We start from the raw sequence: 19,155 nt of genomic DNA, 5'->3' as shown, positions 1-19,155 counted from the left end.
AACATTGTAAGACTATCTTGCTCTGTAGAAATTTGGAAGATTACTTTGACATTATACTTCCACTAGGACTGAAGTATACCTCTTCCAGCTGTAAAATAAGGTTTGTGCTCATCTGTATGTGAACTGACATATATCATCAACAAAAGAACTACCAACCTCATTTGGAGAGAAAAGGATTCAAAGGCTAACCAACTACATATACTAGAAAGAAAGAAAGAAAGAAAGACTTGCATAATTTAAGACTTTGGGGTGATGAACATCTTAACAGTCGCGTTTTCTGAAGATCTACAATGTAGAAAACATTCCGTCAAATCCTCATCACATTTTATCAATATCGTATCACCCTCTTTATCTACATACGTGAAATCAAAACTTTCAATCGATGACTCGACCCTCTTTGCCACTTCCTCTTCTAAATCCTTCATCATAGAAGAAAGAGTTAGCTGCAATTTTAGCATCCTATCTCCATATTTCACCTTTGTAATCACAGCTGTACCATCTCGGATTTCTGTAACATGTGCTCCAACTTTAGCTCCATTAATTGTGTCTTCCTTGTTAGGAGAATCAGAAGATTGCTGGAATTTTGTACTAGCATTGACATCTTCCTCAGCAGGGAGGATTGATTTCATTTTACGAGAGTGGGAGCATTTTCTTTTCTTCTCCTTATTCTTGGGTGGCCATCTAGTTATACCGTATAATCTACATATACGCTTCAGTGTTGATTTGCCAACTGCATTAGAATAATCCCAGGTACAAAAATGTCTTCAGTGAATCTTAAACTACAATACACACATGATTTGGACTAAAGGAAAGGAGAAGATAAAGAAATCATTCAATTGATCAACTACGTCCCAATACTAGCTAGTTAGAGACCGCTAGGTGAATCCTCTGCATCCATTCACTTAATTTGGGTCCATTTCATTCCAATTACTGGTAAACAATTTACCTTTTAAGACAAATTTGGGATAATCTAATCTAGAATTTCTTTAGATCTTACACATTACCTTAAAATGACATAGGAGCTTCTAACTAGATTAAAAGGTTAAAAGGACTCTTCGCAAACATGGTGTAATACTCGGACCCCTCGAGCATATCTTAGAAATGACTTGGAACATGTTGTGAACTTGATATTGTAATGAGTTGTATAGGTGCTGAAGTAGAGACGGAGTGTTTCATTGGTGAGCCCCACTTATTGTTCTATGCTTAGATATGCTTTCCTTTTTTGTCCTCAGCAAGAACTAAGCTAGACAGTTGTAATGACTCTAGAATATGATGGACTTGGAACTACATTAAGTGTTGGATCCTCAATTGTTATGTCTTAATTTGCTTATGTTAATCCTTGGTCCATACTAGCGTTATGAGACAGATTAATGGATGTGGATATATTGTGGGCGGGCAAGGTGACTCACGCTTAGAGTTTGGGTTGTGATACACTGGATCTTATATAAATATAACAACAATAACTAAACCTTAGTCCAATTAGTTAGTATCATTTATATGGAACATTTGCTTCATGTGTACTATTCTTAAAGAAAGAAGAAAGATACAAGCAGAAGAGTTTTGGAAAGAGTTTATGATACCTCCCAAATCATCGGCAGCAGCATCTTGAGTCATTGACGAGCGGTCTTCAATTTTTTTGAGGTTGATGTTATGATCTCGTTCTATCCTCTCTCTTTCTTTCTGAATCTCTGACTCAGAGGTTAATGTCCGTTTACCGTTTTTTCTTTTGTTCACAGCATTTGCTCCCTGCTTTGCCTGTCGTGTTGATAATTCCAGCTGCAGTTTTCTTTCTTTGTTTTGTGAGGTTTCAGCGCTAGTTGAAGATCCAGCGGAATTGCACAGTTCTTCACTTACAGCTATGCTATCCCTTGCAGCATTTATCTCATCAATATCCAAACTCAGTTGCTGATTTGTTTCGGAAGAAAAAGACTGCTGATTTGGTGTGTCAAGCAACATCAACTCTCCTCCATTTGGCAATGGCTCAACATTATGCAGTTCTTTAGTAGTTTGACAGATATCAAAAGAATCAAGTTCATCGTCAGAAGAAATCTTGATGACTTCAACAGGTAACTTCTCTCCAAAATCATGTCCAACTGCAACCTTAAAGCGGTGCAACTGTTGTTTCACCGTGTCCAAAACCAACTTCACGAAGTCTTGTAGATTCCTATGCAGAAGCTCATTTGGGGGCAAGAAGAACTCTAGTATGTAAATATTATCATCATTACCCAGAGCACTTAAACAGATTGCAAAACAACCAGTTAAACCAGCTTCGCGAGCACAAGTTACCAAGGGGTATTCTATTATGCTCAACTGTGTTACATCTCGGCAAAAGCATGAAGATTTTGATGAGAAAGCCCTGCCTACAACACCGTATCCTTCTAATATGTACTGAAGACCACTTGCATATTTGAATAAACTTAAGTTTTGGTTATCATTGATTGCAATGTGTCGTTGTCTAACAGTGATAGCTTTTCCCGTGCACCATGAATCAGCAACACTGACCCAAATCTGAGCAAAGAGAAATTGATGTTTTTGACATACCACTTCGATTGCCTTGTATAATCCACCAAGAGCACATTGCCGGTCATCCAAAACCTGTCTTGAGTCTGTCTTTGTTAATATGAATTCAAGATAGAGATATCGCTGAAGCTTAAACAAAAAGAGCCAAAGGAAATAAATATGGTCCGAAGGGAGACATTACTGACAAAAGCTTGATCTACTGGACAACTTACTTTCAAATTAAGCGGACAATATGAATCCGGAGATTTCAAATCCACCACCTAAAAAAAGAAGTCAAAAGTGGAAAAGAATAAACAGCGGTTGAATAATACAGTGTACAGTTTCATTTCCTCTTTTCTTGGCACCTCTTCTTATTCTATTCAGAAATGGTGAAAGGAAAACAGTGCATTAAAAGGGATCATGGATGCCAAACAAGATGAGCTCTAGGTTCAACATTTAAGGTTGGAAAAAGTTGAAGATATGTGTAAAAACCTGGAGCATCTTGAAAATGGGCAAGACAGAGTTTTGAAATATCCATTTGTTTGTTTGGTGACTGGTGACCAACTCAAGGACCCCGACAAAGGTGTCTCGAGATGAATCAAAGACAGGGACAGTATAGCACCATTGTATGCCCCAGGCTACAGCATCATCCCGTAAAGGGAACTCTTGTTGGCTGTAATTCTTCACGTCTGTACACAGTTCAGGCAACCTATGTTTGAACACACGCCCGGGGGGACCAAAGTCATTTTCACATTGGGTACCATTCTTCAGCTCAACAGGAATTGCATGGCTCAGGCACTTCTTCCTGTACGAACATAGTCCGTATTCAAGTCTGGTAAGACCAAAAGGCTGATCTGAAGTTGTTAGGAAAGTTTGGCCATCAATTACAATACTAGCCCAGTATTGAATAAGATAATTGCAGGATAATTTCTCTACATGTTGTAGTGCAATCTTAACTCTTTCCTTGATTGCCATGCGTTTAGTAACAACATCTGCAGCTGTGGCATACACAAATATTGTATTAGTACTTGTAGCCTAAAGCAACATTTAGGTAGTACAAAGAATATTACTCCCAGGTTTTGTAAAAGGCTTGTAGCAATAATTTTACTGATGGCCAAAGCAATTAAGTTACCTTTTTCTAATTTAAGGAATTTCCTTGAATTCAAATCCGTGATACAGTACTACTAATGATAATCCCAAAGAAGAAACAAAAAGAAACTAATTTTGAAGCAATGGGAGTGAAACTTGCAATGTATTTTAGAAAATTCTTAGCTGATTCCCATCTCATCTATAAAGATCAACATTTTTTTTAATATTTGATAGTTGTGGTGCCCTAGCGAGCTTAAATGCATCTCGACTAATTACACGTGGTACCTGCTATCTCCCACCAGCACAGGTATTGGGTAACGTTGTCCGCCAAGGGTTGGACAGATATGAAGAAATCATCTGATGTTTTTGCTTCTGATAGAACAAGATAATTTAACCCACCAAAGCAAAAAATTTCTCCTCATTCATGGGCAAATAGGAAGTCCAACAGTTCTTAAGGAAATGATTGTCAAAATGGATACAAAAAAGGGCAGCCGGTGCACTAAACTACCGCTATGCGCGGGTCCGGGCAAAGGCCGGACCATAAGGGTCTATACGCAGCCTTATCCTGCATTTGTGCAAGAGGCTGTTTCCACGGCTCGAACATGTGACATATTGGTCACATGGCAATAACTTTACCATTTAGGCTAAGAATCCTTCTCAAAACGGATACAAATTGCTAGAATATCCCAAAAGTATAAAAAAAGAAGAAATTTTTGAAGTAATGAAGCTGAATTTGGCAGTGTATCTCAGAAAATACTTGGCTGACTCTCATCCCATCCCATGTATAAAGATCAAAATAATTTCAACCCCACCAAAAACCAAAAATTCTTCTTCCCTCATTCATGAGCAAATAGAAAGTCCAAAAATTTATGAGAAAAAAGTCCAAAAATTTATGAGAAAATCAAATATAGTAAGTTCTTACTGAAGGAGAAGTGATTCTGAAGCTGCTCTACATCATCACGTTCACTCCAAAAAACCCATATACCATTGGGTTGGCGGGACCAGGCTTGTTCACTGAACACACTCTCCATTCTTGAAATCAAATGACTTCTTTTTCTTTCTTTTTGAGGTTACTGTTGTTGTTGGTTGCAGGCCAAACCGGTCTCTCTTATAGCCTGGGTTCTTTCCAAATGTTCACATTGACTTTCTATATTTTGTGGCAAAGTTATTTTCAAAAAAGTGTTTGCCTTGAATTACAATTTTCATCGAGCGGCTGGTAGACTAGCTTTGGTGCTGAGATTCAGCCTTCTGTGCCCTCAAATTTTGATATAAGGAGTGTTCAAACGGTTGTTTTAGGCCAAAAAGACCAAAAGGTTGTTTACACCAAAAGTGTTGAAGGAGTTGTTTTAGGTGAAAAGAACCAAAAGGTTTGCTCCAATTTTCTTTCTTTTTTTGTTTATTTAACCTTGCCAGTTGGGCCCACAATTCCACTAACTCATTTTTTTGTTCTTTGTATAATTTAATCTAATGTAATTAATAACTCTCAGAATATTCTCTGCTCCTTCCTTCCATTCACCTTCTTTCTTTTGTTTTGCACAATTTCTTAAAAGAATATTGTGATAAGTATTTTGATTTTGGATTTCATCTCTCACAAAAGCAAAGGAGTAACTACAGCTAGTCCAGGAGTAACTACAGTTAGTCTAGGAATGGCATGTGAAAATGAAGCATTCAGAATATGTAGTAATGTATCTGAAGCATTGAGTTACATGCCATGTCCCCTGCAATACACTGAGCCTAACACTCAAAATGAGCTGTGGATATTCTGGAGCCAATACAATAACGAGTTCCCTACTGTATTTCCCATCAGTAAGTGCCTTTTTTCCTTTATGCTCCAATTGGATTGGTATTTACACTATTTAATAGTATCCAGATTATATGATACTCAGAAATTACCTGAAATCAGATGGTGGAAGGTTAAACTTTTAAACGTTAATCAAAGTTAGGGGGTGTCAAATGAGCGGATTTGGGCTAATTTGGCCGGGTCAAAATGCCCAAATGTTACTTGGGCTAAGATGGGTTGTGTCAAGATGGACTAAAATTTGGGTCGCCCAACCCGTTTGTCAAGTTTTACTTAATGTTTTTTTTTTATGAATTGTATAATTACTAAATACGATTTTTTTTTAATTTGTTATGGTCATATACAACATATCAAACAAAAAACAAATTATTTCTAAGATATTTTGGCAAATTTGCCGGATCAATTTGGGCTAGAATCAGCCCAACTTTAAATTGAGATGGGTTGGGTCAAGATGAGCTGAGATCAATAAATGGGCGGATCAATAACCAGCCCAACCTTGGACGGGTTGGGGGTTCATTTGGGCTTGGGTTAAATTTGACAGTCCTAATCAAAGTTCACTTAGTTTAAATCACGAGGGCAGAAAAGTGACAAACCTTTTGGGACATAGGGTTTAGTATGTTGAGTACAAAACTAGTAATTCATGTATATGTTATTGTACTCTCTAAAATCTCATTACTTTTTGGACTTTAATGTTATCAAAATAAGAAATTAGACTAATAATCAATTAAAGCTCTAGCTCAGAGCTTCTTTTTTAGGACTTTTTCTTCATCGACTTGTTGGAACTTTAACTGCTGCCAAGTCTTAGAATGTAAGAATATATGATTAGAGCAGTGAAACTACAAAACTTTAGACATTTATGTTTAAATAGTAGTAACAAACTTGCCATTCTTATTCATGTTGTTTTTAGAGCACTCCATGAGTATTCTTAATTGTAAACTTGAACTTGTGTTTATTAGTCCTATAACTAATGCAATCATGTTGAAGTTCTACTGTTGTTCTTTTATGTATACAACAAGTGCAGAATTGGTCGAGCTGCCTATTTATTTCATCTATTATCTCTTAATTTATTTTCCGCAGGATTCGATAATGATAATATTTGGTTACTCAGATAAGATGAATGACTTTTTAAACGATTCGGAATGAGAAAAGGGCCGCGATGTCTTTGAACTTATGTAACCGCTTCCGCTTTTAAGTTGAACATCCAAGGAGTTTCAATTGAGAAACTTAACCAGTTTTTCAATATGATTGCTATATATCTATCTTTATGAACGAGTCAAGCGACTAATATCATAAACAACCTTTTTACAGCTGCTGCTACTACTATCTATCATGATACCATTAAGGAGAAAATCGCATCTGCTCTTAAGAATGCCTACATTTCTGACAACTTCGGATGCTGGTTGGTTCAATTTTGGGCACCTGTAACTTCTAAAGATCATATTTTTCTAACAACTTGTGACCTACCTTTTGGTCTTACGAAACTCCATGAAGGACTTTGTTTTTATAGATCAGAGTGTCTGAAAGTTAGAATTCCTATTGTAACTGATAGTTCTGAGAATGAGTATCGACTTGGCCCTACTGGACGCGTGTTCAAACATGGTTTGCCTGAAATGAGTCCGGATGTTTCGCGCTATTCTGTTGCTGATTTTCCTCAGCATGGCTCGGCTTTAACTGCTGGTTTAGGGAACTATTTGGCTGTACCGGTTTTTGAGCCTCTTAGTAATGAATGCGCTGGAGTACTCGAGATCATAGGGGATAAGAAGGGAAGCTTCTCTCAAGACCTTGTTCAAATGGTCTATGAGATGCTCAATGTATGGCTTTCCTCTCTACTTTTCTTGCCATCTCTCTCTCTCTCTCTCTCTCTCTCTCTCTCTCTCTCTCTCTCTCTCTCTCTCTCTCTCTCTCTCTCAGTTTGTTTGAGTTAGTTTTGCAGTAGAGGAAGGCAAGGTTGTACTACTGGAGAAAGAAACTTTGCTTGATTTTAGTGTGGAAATATTTTTAAGAGCATGAATTCTGGTGATGAAATTGGTGTGTTTAAAATGTTACAGTCATGCCTACAATTTTCTAGTGATTAGTTGAAACAACTTTTCTCTTCATAGGAAACTACAGCTAGTAAATTATTCTTATTCATTCATTTCACGTGCTTTTCTTGTAAATTGTCCTCAAGTAGACATTCAAGCCTACTTGCTGTGGCGCCTCTTGTTGAATTGTGTGAACCACATCATCTAAAAGTTCAAACTGTTAGACAGAGACACTTTTATTTGTTAGACAGAGACGCTTTTATTTACTTTTAAAATCAGGATGTAATATTCTCCTTCACGTGCGGGTTTAATTCTTTTTTGTTAAGCCACACAGCTGGTTTTTTCTTTTGGTTTAAGGATGGCAATGAGACTAGGAGATGAGGCTATTACCATGTTGAATTGTGCGACTGCCTTACCAAAAAGATTAACTTGTTAGAGAGGAAATACATTTATTTATTTAATTAGGTCCATAACACCTCATGTGCATGACTGCATATGCAGATACCTTTCCTTTTCCTTGTTTCTTATAGCAGTGGTGTCTTTGCCAGTTTATATACGCACCTCAACTATACCACTGTGTATCGGTTTTCTTTTCTCTTGAGGTGATTTAACATGTATTCATGATTTCTAGCTACGGGAAACATGTGATTGAAACCTTATCCTTCAATCAGGCATGTGACATCGCTCTAAATAAGAAGCAGAAGAGAATCCGTAAGAAGTAGGCTCCATTTGTTTCAAGGTATAAGACAAAGTCAAAAGCAGTTTGGTGTTTCTTTCAAATGATCCGTTGACATCCATCCTGTAGCACAACTGTTAGTTTTTCTCACTCTACCGTAGGAAGTGGAAATGAGAATTTAACCTCTAAGGAGACTTAGGGGAGTGAAAAGAAAATTAAAAAGAATTTCTGTTCTTTTCTCCCTTTCTTCGGTCTTTAGGACTTTGTTTGGCTTATGTTCTTTAAATCCTTATAACCTCTTCAATTTCTCTGAGCATGGCATCTTGTTCTTAACAGAAGACGGGCTTCAGATCATCAAACATGTATGACCAACCAGACAAGAAGGTATGTTCAGGACAATCCAAAACCGGGAAACAAAACATCTGGGACTAAAATGTATCTCTTTTAAAGGAAATAAACTAAAGTTCTTCATCAACTTTCTGTTTTTAGCAGGGCCTTAGAGGGCTAGAACGCGCCCTAAAAGAGATCGAGGAGCAGTTGAATTTTATATGCAGAACACATCAATTACCTCTAGCTCAGACATGGCTACCTATCCTTGACAGAAGCAATGTTGAAAGATTCACGACCGCAGAGGAACAATTTTGCATATGTACTTCAGCAGGCTATGAGTTCAGAGCTGCTTGTGATATGGTTCACTTAGGGAAGAGTCAGGGGGTTGTTGGTAGGGCCTTTTTATCCCGTAGTTCATGCTTCTGCAGTGACATCACAGAGTTACGGATGAGTGAGTACCCATTGGCACATGTGGCACACAGAGTTGGATTACGTAGCTCTTTTGCTATATGTTTGCAGAGTTCCTATACCGGGGACTGTGTATACATATTGGAGTTCTTTTTACCCCAAGATAACAAGTCAGATTGTCGAAGTCCACAAACCATGTTGAATATGCTATTGATCTCGATGAGGAGACAATTTCGAAGTTTCAAGCTTGCTTCTGGACAAAAATTAGGAGAGGAATTATCGGTTGAAGTTATACCTGTTCCTTCAGATGATGGACTCGAGTCTTTTGAGATGTGCCATAGTGGGAAACCTATATCTGATATTGAAGCGGTAGCACGCCCGGAAAAAATATTGTGGTTTAACCCATTGAATAGATTGCTGAAAAGTGGAAATACAGTAAATCTCTGTCCAGAAAATGTTGATCTAACTACATCATCAAGAACTACTAACACCACAACAAATCTAACTAATAATGTGAGGCTCCAAACAAATAGAGCTGTTGAGGAAGAAAGCATGATGAAGATATCCGAAAGGCAATACAGAATTAACAGTACAGTGCTTCAGCAATCAGTCGGTGCAAAAGTTTATGGCTCTGAAACCACTCTTGGTAATAAAACTAAATTCTTTCTAACAGATCAATCACATCTCTGATGGAATGCAGTAATATTTTTCATGTATGATTATGTTATTCTAATTAAATTTTAGTATACTTGCAGCAAGCCAATCTGCTCGAAATAATCTTGGCACGGAGCATCTTGAAGTTAATGACATGAGTTGCTCCAGTGATCAGCTTGAATACGCTAAAGGTGCTGATATATATTTTAAAGAAACCAGTGGAGGTGACCAGTTCTGTCATGTCGCCACAACTTTCTTGACTCATGCCGCAAGGCCTAACACACAAGCTGCGGGAGTGCACAAAGAAAGCACCATTCCAAGAAAGCGTTCAGATTTTGTAAACTCTTGTTTTCCAGCTGACGAGCTAGAAAGGTCAGCCAAGGTGCCTAAGTTATCTGAATATGAGGAGCAACAGGTTTGAGCTCTTTCTAAACAATCATTGTTTTCTTACAGAATCATTAAGCCAAAATTGTTGATTGATACTCATGATTTGTATTGATTCCATAGAGTCTATGACTTGCCATATTGTAAGACATGTAACTAGTATAAATTCCTAATGACCCTTAATAAGCGGCCAAAAAGACTTTAAATAGAAGCTTCTAATTTTGTGTTATAATATCAATGGGATAAAAGCGTAATGTCAATGATGGATGCTATTCCATTTACTCAGACATGTACATTCAAATGCATTTGAAAGGACTACGAATGGGTATTTTCAGTAGTTCATAGGAATCATTAAATGGACATAAATATTATCACCTTGAGGACAAGGATGATGTTGTGGGGCAGAGGAGTATTCATGCACCAAGAATAGAGTTGGACAGAGTTAAACATATGTTGTCCTATGGAATAGCATAAGTTTCCTACTTCGCATTTTGCATTTTTTAGTGGTCTCTACAAAAATGGTAGAATGATGTGTTACCAAGTGATACAAGAAGCCTGAATCTACTTGAGAATTACTAACTACCTTTCCCCCTGTTGTCAACCTGCAGATTATAAGCAAGGAAGGTGGTTCCCTTCTAAAAGATAACTTTGAAGGAGGAGCAACATGGGCATTTGAAGTTGGTTCAAAGTCTATGGTCTGCCCTATAATAGTTGAGGATCTGAATCGGCCTCGTCAAATGCGTGTGGAGGTTGGAATATGTATAGATTACCAAGTTCTGACGCTTTTGTGAACTTGTTTATGGTTCTAGCATAGCAGACACAAGACCTCATTATTGTAATATGTCTGTTTTATGCAGATGCTTTGTGAAGAACCAGTTCTGTTTGTGGAAATAGCAAACATAATAATAGGAATTGGCTTGACCATCTTACAATGGGTTATGGAAACGAGGAATGACAAAACATGGGCGACGTTCGTTGTAGAGGTATCTACTTATCAAGAATCGGATGCTTATTGCAGTACAACAATATTGCTTGTACTTTTGTCATCTTCAACACTACCTAAAATTTGTATGTTTAAAATCAGGCAAACAGAGATGTGACAAGGATAGAGATATTGTACTCACTTGTTCGCCTCTTGGAGCATATAGCAAAGGTGGAGGAGAATCTGCAAATGTCATTAAGTATGACATAATGATGGTACATTCCTTTCACCTAGCAGCTTCGCGTGGGCAGAATGTCTTATTTATCTACTATTGTCATGTTTTCTTTTATACTCTTAGAGTTGCTTCATTAGTCAATTCGTTAATATTTTAATTATTGTGAAAATATCTTATCTAAAAGCTTAAACTGTTAGAACAGTAAAGTTTTCATTGCTTGATATGTCTTCTTCACCTCACTCTTTTTCTTGGAACCTTTCACTTAAGGGGCGGGTGAAATTGCGAGTGATACTATAACTTCAATCCCTAAGAAATAAGTTATTTATAGTATAAACAGCGGCTCCCTCTTTTGTTTAAAGCAAAGTAATTCTGTATTAAATAGTAGTGAAAATAAGCATGAATTGATATGTATTTGTAATAGCGTATGGAGTAGTTTGTATATGATCAACAAATAATTAAAACTTCTAATTCTTGCCTGTTCTTTATGTTTTTTGTATTCTTTTGTTACTATATATACAGAGAATGGTTGAAACTTGATAGCAGAATGCCCTTTAAGTCGATCATCACCATTAATTACAAAACTTTCTATCTTTATGTACATAAAACAACATTAGAGGAAAATTAATATACCCAGTTATTTGGCAGAGAAAAATCATGGAACCTGAGAGAAAATTTTCTTTCTCCAGCAGTGTCCCTATCAAGCCTTAGCGCCGATTCAGCACTATGGTTTCCTCTCTCATCTTCAACTTCCGGAGGCAGTCGTATCACCTGATTCTCGTTCGGTTGGCGTGCCAACCGAACTTCAGGTGGCAACGGTGACAGCATGGTCGGGGAAATAGGCCTCGACCGATTAATGCTGTCACCGCTTGGCACAGGGACAGAACGGTCCCAAAGAAAGACGTGCATGAGAATGGGAACCTTTGTGTGGCGATGCAATGAGAGTTTTTGGCTGAGAGAGACCATGTCTCTAAAGCTATTTTATTTGCATCTTTCATATGGTAACCTTATGGAGACAAAAGCTAGAGAAACAAATCTAATAGGGGGTGGCAAAATTAGATTTTTCAAGATTATTTATTTCCACTCTCTCAATGTACAATCAGATTTGAACTTGCAAAATAATACCTTTTGGAACTATGCTCAAGTTGTAAGGTAGTTGAAACTTTACTTTCATGTGTTTGTGTTATTTGGTGTGCGATCAAATTAGAAATTGATAAGAAAAAGAAGTTATATATAAGATGTAAGGATAGTTTTAATGGTGTAAGACGTTTACAAAAAATCATGCGGGATTAGTCCAAATCAGACAATATCGCACTATGTTTGGCATATCTTTGGGTTGGCTTAGCTTAACTCAACAACTGATATCAGAGACAATGATTCGGCACAAATGTATAGTGATTGCATCGAGTTTGGCCTGTTTAAGTGATTAATTCAGCTGCTTTTTTCCTTCTTTGTTCAGTGAGGTTTCTTAGCTAGGTGACATTCCAGCAGTTTTTGCTCTGTTGTACCCCGAAAACAACACTCCCCTTTGCAGTATTCATCTCAATTATGCCCATAGTCTGTTGCTAATTTGGTGAGTTTTGCAATGGCTCAACATTCTTCAATACTCCAGCAGTTTGGCTCAAAAAAATCAAGATCATAATCAGAAGAAATTTCGATGACTTTGACTAAAAAGTTAGCCCCAAAATTATGTGCAGTAACTCAAAGAACATTTACATTTATCTGCTTTCTCTCAGATGTGTTAGCTTTTAATTAAGTCCTAACATGACGGGTATGTAACTTTACTACCTTAGTACTAACTCTAATATTTCTCAAGACACTTTATTGTGTGCTCCTATTTATACATGAAGGTAGTGATAAATCACCAGAAAGCACTAGAAAATCGTTCCATATCAGTATCAGAATCGTAACTTTCCTAATAAGGTGGTGGGAAAAATTTCAGCGAGGATGTCAAGTCCTTAAGGGGGTGATTATAATGGAAGGGAAAGTTCATATAAGACGGGATCAGGAATTCAACTGTCGAGACGCTTTTTGAGTAATAATATCAAAGGAAAACATGATTGTTTTGGACTTGCAATAACTGGTCTACTATACCAACAAAGCCTCAATAACTCATAAAACATTTACATCTATTTGTTTTGTGTCAAATGTTAGCTTTCAATTAAGTACAACATCCTTGACTCAAGCATTGCCATCTCACTGTTACATCAAAACTTAAATAACTTCCCTATGTACATCAAATAACATTAATAGAATATTACTACACCCAATTATTTGGTAGAGAGAAATCATGGAAACGAAAAGAAGATTCCCCTGCAGTGTCCCTATCAAGCCTAAGTTCCGATCCATCACTATTGTTTCCTCTCTCATCCTCAACTTCCGGAGGCAATGGCATCACCTGATTCTCGTTCGGTTGGCGTGCCAACCGAACTTCAGGTGGCAATGGTGGCAGCATGGTCGGGGAAATAGTCCTCGACCGAATAATGCTGCCACCGTTTGGCACAGGGACTGATCGGTCCCAAAGAAAGACGTGCATGAGAATGGGAACCTTTGCGTGGCGATGCAACGAGAGTTTTTGGCTGAGAGAGACAGTGTCGAAGCATCGGACCGCCCCGGTTGGAGAAACAATCCATGGAAGGACCTTTTGGTTGGAAATTCTTGATACAACTAAAAGTTTGCACTCTTTGGTTGCTTCTTTGTATAGATTGCTAAGGCCTGATCTTGAGGATGGTGCATCCTCATCACCTTCAATGACTGATGATATGTGAATGAACCCCTATAGAAAAAAATTAGTCAATAGATAAGAGGTAGAATAATATGAAGAGCAAAAAGTAGAAACTTAATATGGTTCAGTGAAGTTTTCACATAAAGTAAATGTCATGTGAATCTATGCATATGTTCTATTATTTATATCAGAATTAAAAGACTTTCACTTGAACTGTCAAGACTCCGTTTTTTGAGAATTACAGACTAGTGCTATAATGACTAGTGATGTTACGAAACAACCACGCGAACGAGTGGTAATAAGGACAATTACAGTAGGTTTGACTGTAGCATTAGGACGACCAGTTCTCGTAGTTGTATTGCCCTAACGCAACGACTCAAAACTAAGAAGCTTGTATAAGTGATGGAAAAAATAAGTAAATTTACCTCTTCAGTTCTGCTGATGGCAAAGCCAAGTTTGACATCAGTTTCTTTGATTTTGATCTCAATAGGAATCTCTCCACCAAGAGGGGAAAACCAAAGACGAACGGCTCGGACAACACCAATATCAACTCCATGGTAATCTTCAAAGCCATACAAACTTGCATTTGCAAGGTTTGTCAAATCAGACAGTGATCCTGCATTTACTGTGCAAGAAGCTGTTTCCCCAGATATCTAATAGAAAACAGAGAAGAAGAAAGTTAATTGTCATTAGTTGATTTTACATAGAAAATCATTGTATTTCACATTTTTAGCAAAGTATTAAACATCAAGTTATGAGAACTGGACTCCACTACCAGTATGTATTCAGTAGGGTTGTGCATTTAAAAGATAACTACATATAAATTATGCACAAATAATGAGATCAGTAACGTGAAAAATAAGACGGGTTCTTGCTTCGATAGGTTAAAATATACCGATAGTACAAAAAATAATTCTATATTATCGGTGCATATAAGGTGGATTGCCTACTATGACAAGTTACAATGCACTGATAGTGTAAAAGAGTTTTACGCTATCAGTGCATGTAAGTTCAAGAATACATCGACTACGTTAAAAAAAAATTAATTTTGACCTGTCGTTCAGGAAACTTGACTTACTTTAAAAGTTACTAATCTCGCTTTTTATAGACAGTTATCTATAATTATCATTTAGATGACCTGACAGAGTGTTAAAAATTTTGTAAAAAATGATAGTAAAACAAAAACACATCATATTTACCTTGGTAAGTAGAGACTCAGTCTGGATATTCATGAACACAATGGGAACACCAGAGGCTTGAGAAGCATTGAGCCAAGCATTAGCTCTAGAAAGGGTGTCTTCTAAATCATTATAATGAATAGAAACTTTGTCTGAGGCTTTTGGCAAGAGAAGCAAAGAGTAAAAACTACTTGAATTTGGAACTGCTAGCAATTCATTCATTCTCTTCTCCCATGGATAACTAACATATCCTTCTTGAAGTGGAGTCCTTGTTAATGCTGTCACCATTCTTGATTTCCTTGAAGCTGCATTTATACAATAAGATTTGTTATATTAGTTAGAGTTGCAACGATAAAGTTGTCTTCGTATGCAGATGCGGATCTAGGATTTAAACTATAAGGGTTTAGCCTCTAAGATTTTTAGCATTGAAATTATTATATTGTTAAAGTTATGGGCTCATATCTATTATTTGTTACAATTTTACTAGATTTTGTACATAAACTTATGCTCTGCATCGAAAGTTATGGATTCAGTTCAATCCGTTACGTATATACTACATATGTCTCTGTCTGTATGGCCTACAGGTCACGGGTTCGAGCTGTGGAAACAACCACTAATGCTTGCATTAGGGTAAGTTGTCTACATCACACCCCTTGAAGTGCGTCCCTTCCTCGAACCCTGTATGAATGCAGAATATTGTGTACATCGAGCTGCCCCTTTTTTTAGATGTGAATAATAATGTGTGCGATATTCACAAATAATTGTTTTGGATTATAACCTTTTCTCCATTTTTTTCCTTTGATTAACTTGTACTTGATTTTGACTTTAGCAACAACTTTTGCTTCCAAATAAAAAATATAAATTCTCACTGATGAATCCATTTGAGAATTTTAATATCCTAATCTTAGAAATATTCGATTAAAGTTTGTAAAATAACCCTTTAAAATTATTAGTCTGGCCTCCTTAAGCTGTTCATTTAATAATGGCACTAGAATAGACTTGTAATTTTCTACGAACTATTTGCGAATCGTATCATATAAATTGGTGTATTGAGTTCTATGGACACATCATAGCCCCTCCTCTCCCACGTCCCATTAACCTTAACTCAAAGGAAACTTTTTGATAGGAGAAATTTACTCGCACTTGTATTTAATTATAAATGCATATGATATGTATATATACATATATTTTTATCATGTAGACATGGTCAAACTCGATATATTCTCATCTCATTGTATTATTTAATCGCGATAAGTTAATATAATTCGTTGTAATGATCACTTATTGATTTTTTAAACCCTGAGATCCTTTATTTTCCATTATTTAATCTGATTTTGAAGCTATTAGTTAGCTATCAAATTTGGACAAAGAAACTAGGTCAGGCCATGTAGACAAATTAAGTTAGTTTAATGCATAAATCTTTGTCAGTGTGACAAGGTACCAATTACCAATTAAAAAATATATCATTGAGAGGTTAGAAAATACCTAGTCAAAAGGCATGCATGACAACAACCTTAATAATATTTTCTGAAAAATATAACTTACCAATAAAAAGAAAAAGGCCTCGAAAGTGATATAGGATTAAATAATTCCAACTTGGATTTTTAAATTATTTTGTCAAACATTTGAAAACTTTGTGTATTCTAACAAGTTTGTTCATTTGCAATTTTCGAAATGGTAGACAAGATATTAGTAGCTTGTATTATAGGAAACCATTCAATGACTATTTCTAAGATTGAAGATATAAAGCATGTATTAGAAGATAAGATAATTAAGTGCAAGATATATCATTGCATACTTCATATTCTTGGATATTTGTTCAGAAAGATAAATGCTTCAAATATATTCAGCAATTAAATGGAGAGTTTAACTTTTATATACGGATAGTTTTTAAAAAGCAATTACAACTACACATAACAAGTGGAATTATTAGTAATCAGAAAAATTACACGATTGACTATTTACAACAGCTTAATTTCATTAATGGTCTAAAAATTTCTTTACACTATCGATGAATTTAACTAAATTGAATCATTAAGTAATGTGTTTTACATTGTCTTTCTATTTGAATTCCAAGTTTCGGCATAATATGAACATTTGACCTAAGTAAGACGAAATTAAGTTTCTTGAGAAATGGTATATTGTTCAATAAAAGAACATAATAAGGACAAATAAGTTCTTTCTTTTGCTGAAATAAAATTTCTCAACTTCTGATAGTTCGTCAAATTAAAATCAACAACTCCTATATCTTAGGAACACGTAATAGTATGTAATAATTCAGTTCAATAATACGATGTTTTATGCTAAGTTGTTACTCCTATGATTTTGTTAAAATTCGATAATTCCGAATTTCTCAAGAATCAACTTAATTTGCTTAGTTCTCATCTCAAATATTATATATATGATCATCACGACTAATCTATCAAGTAAATATCGAGAAATATCGAATAACTCTATTCACAAAAACTTAAAAAACAACACCAACATACTCAGTATTATCCTACATAATTGGATCTGGGGAGAGTAGTGTGTACGCAGACCTTACTCCTACCTTGTGAGGACAGAGAGATTAACTCGGCTCTGGAACCAAAACTTAGAAAAATGATAAGAAAATGTGTCTTATTACACAACACAACTAGAAAAATACGAGTTAAATCGAATCTTGAATACAAAGATAATGGTCACTAATCTAATGCTATTTTAAGCTTTTCTTTAAAAAAAGATTAGAAACATTTCAAAATAAATGCAAAATAGGGAGACAAAGTCCACTAAAACGTGTGAAACCAAGCAACTTGTACCAGCAAACAAAGGAATAGTAAGCAAACTACTACTGTAGAAAGAACCAGAAAGTCAAAGACAAAGAAAAGTCAACCACAAAAACATACCTTGTAATTCCAAACACTCCATTTCCGTCCGATCAACAAAACCAACGGCATAGTTTGGATCATCAATAGCTCTAAGCATATATTGTTTCCTTCCGGCAAACTCGTTCGGAACGATACATGCCTGTCGAGACATAATATAAATAAAATTGTATTTTCTCTAATATGGTATCAAAGCAGACAGAAATACTGCGAATTTTCAGTACCTGTAACTCGGTGAATGACTCATCAGATCCACGTCTAACTCGAACACATATTGAAGTCTCCTTAGCTTTATAAGAAGTATGCATGATCTTTTGAATCCCATTTTTGCCATTCTTGAATGGTGATTTGAGAAACATGTTCCCTAACCGAAGCGACTCCACAATATCGCCCGTTTGTAGCATGTTTTCAGTCCATTCATCGGATTTTGAGCTTCCTTTTAAGCATTGTATAGACAAAACTGAAGAGGAAGAACTTACTCTTGATGTTGTTGAGAAAGAAGAGTTTGTGCTTCTTGATGAGTTTGAACGTTCCATGGGCATTTCTTTTGTAAATTGGACAATATATATATAGTTGTGTTTTTTGTTGTGAAAACTTTATAGATCAAAAATGGGGTTTTGAGTAAAAAGACATATAGGGGTTGGTTATGTTGAGGTTTTCTTGGAGAAGTTTAGGGGGGAAAATAATAAAGAAAGGAGAGGGGAGAATAAGGTTATGAAGATCTAAGTTGGGTTTTTTATTGGAAACCTAAATCACTTCATTTCTTGAAAAAACACATTAAAAAGGGGGTGTTTTTCTTGTGAAAACTTAATAGATCAAAGTGGCTTTTTTTAAACGGGGTATTTTAAAGAAAAAGAGGATGTTGTGTTGAGGGTTTCTTGGAGATGTTTAGGGGGAAAACAGAAAGAGAAGAGAATATTAATGGGAAAAAGAGAGAAGAAAAAATAGGAAGATGAAGAATGGAAGTCAAATATGGAGGAGTTGGGAAATTTAAATACGCAAAGATATCTAATACCAATAAAAGAGTGGTAAGTACTACTTCATCTTTAACTAAAGGTTACGGGTTTGAGCCCTGAGTATGAAATTGTCTTTGTTATGAAGCGTTTTACCCCTAATATGGGACTTCCCATGGCGAATTCAGATTTTGTCGAACCCCAATGTAAGTACCAGTCACCGGGCGGGAAGTACTCCCTCATTTCATGGAAGTTGTATTTTGTTTTTACATCATTACATTGAATTATTTGAAGTGAGAACTCATTAATTTTGCTGGTTTTAATACTTCAATTCACTAGATTATTAAATAGCCCTTGACTTCATCTTTGTCGTTCTGATGCTAGCAAAGACTTCATAATTTCTATAAGTCAATAGCAGACAT

The 19,155-nt window shown here is 36.1% G+C and overlaps 3 protein-coding genes across 8 annotated transcripts; 1 reads left to right on the top strand and 2 right to left on the bottom strand.

Annotated features, from left to right (window-relative positions):
- Window positions 1–210: 210 nt before the first annotated feature.
- LOC107806749 (protein NLP3-like) lies at window positions 211–4,964 on the bottom strand. 2 transcript variants are annotated; one of them, XM_016630978.2, is made up of 5 exons: window positions 4,511–4,964; window positions 2,992–3,497; window positions 2,733–2,780; window positions 1,581–2,595; window positions 211–730 (listed from the first exon to the last, which is right to left on the bottom strand). In XM_016630978.2, exons 1-5 carry the CDS (start codon window positions 4,617–4,619, stop codon window positions 237–239), a joined length of 2,172 nt encoding a protein of 723 aa, XP_016486464.2. In that variant the 5' UTR covers window positions 4,620–4,964; the 3' UTR covers window positions 211–236. The 2 variants fall into 2 exon arrangements, with proteins under 2 accessions (XP_016486464.2, XP_016486465.2); XM_016630979.2 differs by lacking the exon at window positions 2,733–2,780 and having other exon boundaries at window positions 4,511–4,831.
- A 91-nt stretch (window positions 4,965–5,055) lies between these two features.
- LOC107806747 (protein NLP7) lies at window positions 5,056–14,499 on the top strand. Of its 5 annotated transcripts, none has more exons than XR_012695067.1 (10): window positions 5,056–5,394; window positions 6,695–7,197; window positions 8,420–8,467; window positions 8,576–9,467; window positions 9,577–9,890; window positions 10,468–10,608; window positions 10,717–10,842; window positions 10,944–11,056; window positions 12,473–12,586; window positions 14,229–14,351. XR_012695067.1 is itself a non-coding variant. In XM_075222198.1 (9 exons), exons 1-8 carry the CDS (start codon window positions 5,235–5,237, stop codon window positions 11,049–11,051), a joined length of 2,292 nt encoding a protein of 763 aa, XP_075078299.1. In that variant the 5' UTR covers window positions 5,056–5,234; the 3' UTR covers window positions 11,052–11,056; window positions 14,229–14,499. The 5 variants fall into 5 exon arrangements, 2 of the variants coding, with proteins under 2 accessions (XP_075078299.1, XP_016486461.2); XR_001652758.2 differs by having other exon boundaries at window positions 8,573–9,467; XM_075222198.1 differs by lacking the exon at window positions 12,473–12,586 and having other exon boundaries at window positions 14,229–14,499.
- LOC107806750 (uncharacterized) lies at window positions 13,103–18,755 on the bottom strand. Its single transcript, XM_016630981.2, has 5 exons — window positions 18,005–18,755; window positions 17,802–17,922; window positions 14,938–15,221; window positions 14,164–14,391; window positions 13,103–13,789 (listed from the first exon to the last, which is right to left on the bottom strand). Exons 1-5 carry the CDS (start codon window positions 18,320–18,322, stop codon window positions 13,274–13,276), a joined length of 1,467 nt encoding a protein of 488 aa, XP_016486467.1. The 5' UTR covers window positions 18,323–18,755; the 3' UTR covers window positions 13,103–13,273.
- Between the last annotated feature and the right edge of the window lie 400 nt (window positions 18,756–19,155).

Source organism: Nicotiana tabacum, chromosome 9 (assembly GCF_000715075.1).
Source record: "Nicotiana tabacum cultivar K326 chromosome 9, ASM71507v2, whole genome shotgun sequence".
NCBI classification, from domain to species: domain Eukaryota; kingdom Viridiplantae; phylum Streptophyta; class Magnoliopsida; order Solanales; family Solanaceae; genus Nicotiana; species Nicotiana tabacum.
Note: the sequence above shows the minus strand (reverse complement) of the source record. Positions and strands in the feature narration are given on the sequence as shown.